This window comes from Vombatus ursinus, unplaced genomic scaffold (assembly GCF_900497805.2).
Source record: "Vombatus ursinus unplaced genomic scaffold, bare-nosed wombat genome assembly UNPS02014291.1, whole genome shotgun sequence".
In the NCBI taxonomy this organism is placed as follows: domain Eukaryota; kingdom Metazoa; phylum Chordata; class Mammalia; order Diprotodontia; family Vombatidae; genus Vombatus; species Vombatus ursinus.
Window position 1 is genome coordinate 470,732 of NW_020954069.1, and position 6,874 is coordinate 477,605.

A 6,874-nucleotide genomic window follows, 5' to 3' on the forward strand; every position below is an offset into this window, starting at 1 on the left:
ATATCTATATACCAAGTAAGGAGCTCTCTACAACCCAAATGTATGCTCTCAATAGGAAGAAAATAATCATTTTTGTTAAATATTTCTTTTTAGCAAGGATTTTACAAATAAGACTTTCCTTATCCCACTTGAATTTTATTTTTAAAAACTATTAGCTTGCAAGGGGTGATACTTGGGCAGAGAGATCATTGAAACATCATTTTCCTTGGTCTTTCAATATGATTTGGGGTGATGTTAGCTGACTCTGACTCTGATGTTCTGTGCTCTGTAACTACTTCTCTTACTCCTTTATTAATGACTATTGTGTTTTATACTGCAGACATTTCTGGTACAGACTTCATCTCTGCCATAGTCATTTTCATAGGACATCATTTATCTAATCTTAACATCTAAACCCACTCTTTATCACATTCCAATGCTACCATGAGTTGGTGGTTACCTGGACTGTTCCAGGCACTCTCTCTTCCAATGACTCAAAAGACCTAGATGTTGAGAGACACACATTTCCCCTGCTTACTTAAAATGCACTACCTGCCACAAAGAATTTTGCTCTGCAGGAATTTTATTTCCACTGGACATAGATTATCACATGAGAACCAAAAGTATCTGCCTAACCAGATCTGAATGTACAAATGAACAAAGAATAGAATGAATTGAGTAGAAAATGATGTCATTCTCTGATGTTTATGTTTACATTCTAAAATATTTGACATCAAAAACTTTTTTGTATTATCAATAAATTATGCTTTCTACATCAATACTAACTTCTAAGCTTCCTTTTTGACAGTAGAATAAGAAAAATGAATTTTTCAAGGTGGAGTTGGTTTTGTACTTCCTCAATAATACTGACTACAATGATAAAGTCAGAATATTTAGAGCTAGAAATGATCTGATGACTCAAAATATGATAAAGAGGATTTAGAATGGATATTTAACATTGAATATCACATGATCCACATATTAAAGATCTTTAAATATATATCACAGATCATCTGTACTGAAAACCAGGACTCTGAAAAAATAACATTATTTTGAATATAGGACAAAAAGTACAACCAAGCATGTAATACATACTTATGATTTCATAACATAAAATGTCCAAACTGGATATTTAAAAATTAATAATCTTATAATTATCTTAGTCATTATCTAATCTAACCTGTCCACTTGTCTTTTCAGAAACCATGTCCTAGTGAGAAACAAACAACTTTCCTATTATGAATTACTAATTTAAAAGGTAGGATATGCAGGAAAAAATGGCAGACAAGAATCTCACTCTCTTGGAAGAATTTATTCTCTTAGGATTTTCTGAACTTCCCGATGTTCAAGGGTTACTCTTTGTTCTTTTTTTGGTCATTTATATAAGTATCCTGTTAGGGAATGGTCTCATCATTGTAATCACCAATATGGAACCTGCTCTCCAAATACCCATGTATTACTTCCTTGGAAACTTCTCCTTTGTGGAAATTTGTTACACATCAGTCACCCTCCCCAGAATGCTTATGAATCTTTGGAGACAGAAAAGAAATATTTCTTTATTGTTATGTGCTGTACAACTGTGTTTCTTCCTTATTCTGGGAGTCACAGAGAGCCTCCTCCTGGTTGTGATGGCCTATGATCGCTATGTGGCAATCTGTAAACCCCTCTCTTATCCTCTAATCATGAACTACAAAATGTGTGTGCAGATGGTGATTGGCTCTTGGCTCATTGGAATTCCATTCTTAACAGGGCAGACATACCAGGTGTTTTCTGTACCCTTCTGTGGTTCTAAGAAACTCAATCATTTTTTCTGTGACATGCCCCCACTAAAGAAGTTGGCATGTAGAGACACCTCTGGGGATGAATTCTTTATTTATATTGATTGTTTCCTCTTTGGTTTGATTCCCTTTCTATTGATACTCTTGTCCTACATCAGAATCCTCAGCACTATTTTGAAGCTCCCATCAACCACTGGCAGATCCAAAGCCTTCTCTACTTGCTCATCTCATCTTATTGTCGTTTGCTTATTCTACGGTTCGGGTTTCATTGCATATCTGCAATCCAAGTCCAGTTACTCAGGCAGAACAGATAAAGTCTTCTCTCTATTCTACGCTGTCGTTATCCCAATGATTAATCCTATGATATATAGTCTGAGGAACAAGGACTTCATTGAGGCAATAAGAAAACTATTTTCTAAATATGTAAGTAAAGAATAAAATAATTTAACTTTCACGTTACTGTATACTGAGCCATTTCCAAAGTTTTTCTTCCTTTGTTCTCTTCTGTATACCTTTCAACCTCTTAACATTTTCTCCTTGTTATATTAAATCATTTGGCATTCCTCTTCTCAATCCCTCCATGGTATCATATTTTTTAATGTGTAATCACAAAACAAACTTATTTTTGTTGTCATTGTGGTTATTTTCACACAATACTAATAAGGGACTACCTTTCCACCAAAAGTGTAAGATGAGGGAAGATAACTGATGCTTTGGATTGAACAATGACCTTGGTGCCATGGGAACTTAAGTTAAAATGCAGCCTCAGACACTTGTTAACTGTTTGACTCTGGGCAACTCACTTCATCCTGAAAGCTGAGGCTATTGAGAGATTTTACTTCAGTATGTCAGAAAGCTTCCTGTCCTATCTACATCTTTTTCTTAGTGTTTCTATATTGAAATGAGTATATTATCAATTTTCTTCAACCTGAAATGTTGACTGTGGTTAATTAAGCTTTGGGATGTGTGATTAGTTTGCATTGTACTAGCTTTTTTGTAAATTGGAGACATACTTATTCACTAATAAATTTAGCTTCTTTTTTAGTTCTCTTTATATTGGGGGGTACATATGGCTGGATTTGGGAAATAGGAACCTTATCTCATTTCACTGCAGTGCTCACAAGATTGACGATAAATTGAATCATTTTGTCAATTAATATTATTCAAATGAACCACTGAACATCTGTTAGTTTACTTATGATTTAAAATACTCAGAAGAAAAAATAAGTTGTTTTTCTAAAAAGTAGTTTTTGGAGAAGTGTCTTTTCTATCCTGATTTTGTTCAAATTGCTGTGTGTGTGTGTGTTTATGTGTGTGTATTTAATAAATATATTATTTGCACAATATGATGTAAACCTCATTCAGAAGTTTGCAAATGTCAGACCAGAAGAACTGTTAGCTGAGTTTTTCTTAGATTATAGCATTTAGGATTTAGACTCCTAAAAAAAAGTTTGCAAATTTCAAACTTAATCCACCCCCTGAAAATCTTGAAGACATCAGAGCCCAGAGAATATAAAATATGAAAAACAAAAACCAAAACAAACAAACAACAATAACAAAACAAACAAACAAACAAACAAAAACAAGGTATTCTTCCCAAAAGTGTGCAGAGCCTGGTCCAGATAAAAAGCCAAAATATGGAAGACATTCTTGAAAAATGAGTTAAATAAAACATTAATAAAAAAAACTTGCCTGACCTAAGACTTATCTCACTGATCCCCACAAGAAAATAAAAACAGAAGAAAGTGACATTAAAATACATTGCCTAAAGCCCTAAGAGGCAAAGATAAATTGAATTCAAGTTGAAATAAATTTGCTAGAATAAATGACACAAGAAAAAAATATTTTTGAAACAAAAATTAAAATATAACAACACGGTAAAGAAAACAATATTTTGGAAAGATACCATCAATTCTTACTAAAAAGGAGTAGACACAGTAATAGATAAAGAATGTAGAGACAAAAGTTTTTGGACAAAAGACAATATAGACAATTGTTTTGATTCACTACGGCAATTTAAAAAAATTATTTTTTTTCAATGTCAGGAGAGGTGTTAGGGTGAGAGGGAAATATTTTTAGTTGAGAAATTTTAAATTAAAATGCATTTTAATAAAATATCATTTTTAGGCAATTTAAAGTTTAAGAAAATCTTAATTTAAATCATATTAATTAAAATTAAATTTATATTTAAAATTTCATTTCAAAATTTCATTTCAAAATTTCAAGTGAAACCAAAGTTTTAAGAAAAAATCAATTGATTTTATAAATAAAATGTGAATACTAGAAGAAAGAATTAGACAAGTAAATGAAGCTTTGGATGAAATACTGGAAGGAAGAATTAAATATTTTGTATGAAAGGACAAAATTATATGAAAGTAATAAACTCCTTCCAAAGTATAATGGGGAAAAGACAAGCAACTGGATTTGTGAGAAATAAAAATATATTAATAATTAAGAGACATTCAGGAAAAATAAGATATTGAATGTCATTTCAAATGAAAAAATGTGAACTGAAAAGGAGATAAAAGATACAGAATTTGAGAATTATTAGACTACACAATAAGTAGGACAAAAATATGATCCAGGATATAATATTTTCTGAAATAAGGAAAATAAAATCCCAAGAAGTAATAGAAAAAAATTAGCCTTTAAAACAAAATACAAGGATATTGGGCATTCATTTAAAGTAGCACCCAAAAGTATTCAAATATCCCTGAAACATTATCAGATTAGAAAAAGAGATAAATAATGAAGGAAATAGGTATTCAGAAATTTAGATAGTCAAACACTTTTTTTGTTTGAAAATAGAATTAGATGATGTGTTGAAAATTAGAGGAAGAATACAGAGAATTTCAGTACCTCAATTCATACCTGGATTATTGAAATAGACTACTCTGCCTGCCTCATGTCTTTCCCCATTGTAATTCATCCTCCATTCAGCCACTAAAGTAATTTTTCTAAAACATAGGTCAGTTCATGTCTCCCTCTGCACCACCTCAATAAACTCCAATGGTTTTCTATTGCCTCCAGGAATGAATACAAAATGATGTTTGGCTTCAAAGTCCTTCATTACTTAACACCCTCCTGTGTTCTCAGTCTTTTTTATGCTTTGCTCCCCAATACATATTCTTTGATACAGTAGCACTGGCCTCCTGAATCTTTCATGAACAAAACACTCCATCTCTTTGGGAAAGGCATTTTTTTGGCTGTCTCTTGTGCTTGAAACTCTTTCCTTCCTCTGCTCCAACTACTTACCTCCATGACTTCTTTTAAGTATCAACTGAAACCACCTTATACAAGAAGGCTCCTCCAACTTCTCTTAATTCTAGTGTCTTTGCACTGTTAATTATTTCCCATTAATGCATATAACTTGTTCATATATATATATATATATACATATACATACATATGTGTATATATATATATATGCATATTATCTTCCTCATTGCATTGTATGCAAAATTTTAAGAGATGCAGGAGTCTAAGCTCAGTAAGAAGGCAGATGAAATTCAGTTTTATGCTGATAGTAAGAATCCAAAGTATGTTTAAAATGCCCTGAAGGCTATTTATGGGCCAAAAACCTTCCATGCAGCTCAACTACTTAGTGCTGATCAAGCCACACATGTCACTGAGAAAGCCAAGATCCTGACAGATAAGCTGAACCCTTCTGTAGTGTCCTCAACAAAAGGATCATGAAACAAAGCACTGAATTTATGAATCCTTCTTTCTTATTTACTTGTTCTATAATTCTCCTAGGAATCTAATTCCAATATTTTCTCTTTCCTGTTTTGTAACATCTCACCATTATCTTATTGCAATCTCGAATCTTTGAAACACTTTGTTAAGTAGGTATAAGAATGTCTTCTATGACTATTCAACTTAAAAGACAAAGTTAGAATATCTTTGATGATTTACTATTAATAGACTATCTCCTCATGAGAGAAAAGATAAAAGCAGAAAATTATCTCAATTATCCAGAATAAGATTATATCTGTAGCACTCACCATATCCAGCCAAGACACAGATTTTTCTTAAAGATAAAGTTCATCAAAAGATAAAGCAAAATCATTATTTTGCTAAAGCCAGAAAGAGAAATACATTATATTGTATTTCTTTAATTTTAGTAAAGCATTTATACACCCTTGATTTCTGGACATATGTACCATCCCCCCTAAATAAGTCTTCACTTAAAATCACTAACAACAACAAAAACAAAAAGAAAATTATCACATTATTTCCCAATATATACAACACCTGAAACTCAGTTTTCTCTCCCTCTACTAGAGGGAAAAGAAAAGTTTGGTGTATTTTATCTCTTACTCAGAGCCGGGATGGATCAGTATAATTACATATGTAAACCTTAGATTTTATTGCCCTTTCCATTTATATTGTTATGCTTATTGTACATATTTTTCCTGATTCAGCATCTATTTATATATATAATACCATGTTTATTCAAATTCTTCATGTTATAATTATTTCATATCTATATCACAATCATGAGTAAAAATCTGTTCATTTATTTTATATTGATACAAAATGCTATTAACATTTTGGTGTAAGATAGATGATAAGTTGTTAGACTATAGTGAGGATTATCATCCAAAGGAATTGAGTGTAATCACTCAGTGGTTTCATTACTTATAATAAGAATTGGCAGACAAACAGCACCTACTCTTTATAAAGTTTTTTTCTCACTACAACCATGTGAGGCAGACAAGCAATCATTTCATAATACCCAAGTTGCAAAGTATTCAGAAGAACATGAACAAATGCTCCAAATTATGAATAATAAGAGAAACACAAATCAAAACAACAGTCACATACTACAGTTAGGGAAATGCAGCAATGTTGGAAGGGATGTGTGGAAAGATAGCCAAACTAATATATTATGAGTGGAGCTGTGAAATGGTACAACAATTTGGAATTATGCAAATTAAGTCATTAAAATATCCACACCTTTTGAACCAGAGGCTGCATTACTGTGCTTATACCAAGGGAATCCATCAGTAGGGAAAGAAGGTTGTCTTATGTTTGCAATTATTTTAGCTACACTTTTCTGCGATAGCAAAGGATTGGAAACAAAAGAGATGGCCATCAATGACTAAACAAATTAC

At 31.9% G+C, this 6,874-nt stretch overlaps 1 protein-coding gene across 1 annotated transcript; it reads left to right on the plus strand.

The window, feature by feature from the left end:
- Positions 1-1,244: 1,244 nt before the first annotated feature.
- LOC114042190 (olfactory receptor 10AG1-like) lies at positions 1,245-2,195 on the plus strand. Its single transcript, XM_027860856.1, has one exon. It carries the CDS (start codon positions 1,245-1,247, stop codon positions 2,193-2,195), a length of 951 nt encoding a protein of 316 aa, XP_027716657.1.
- The last annotated feature ends 4,679 nt before the right edge of the window (positions 2,196-6,874 follow it).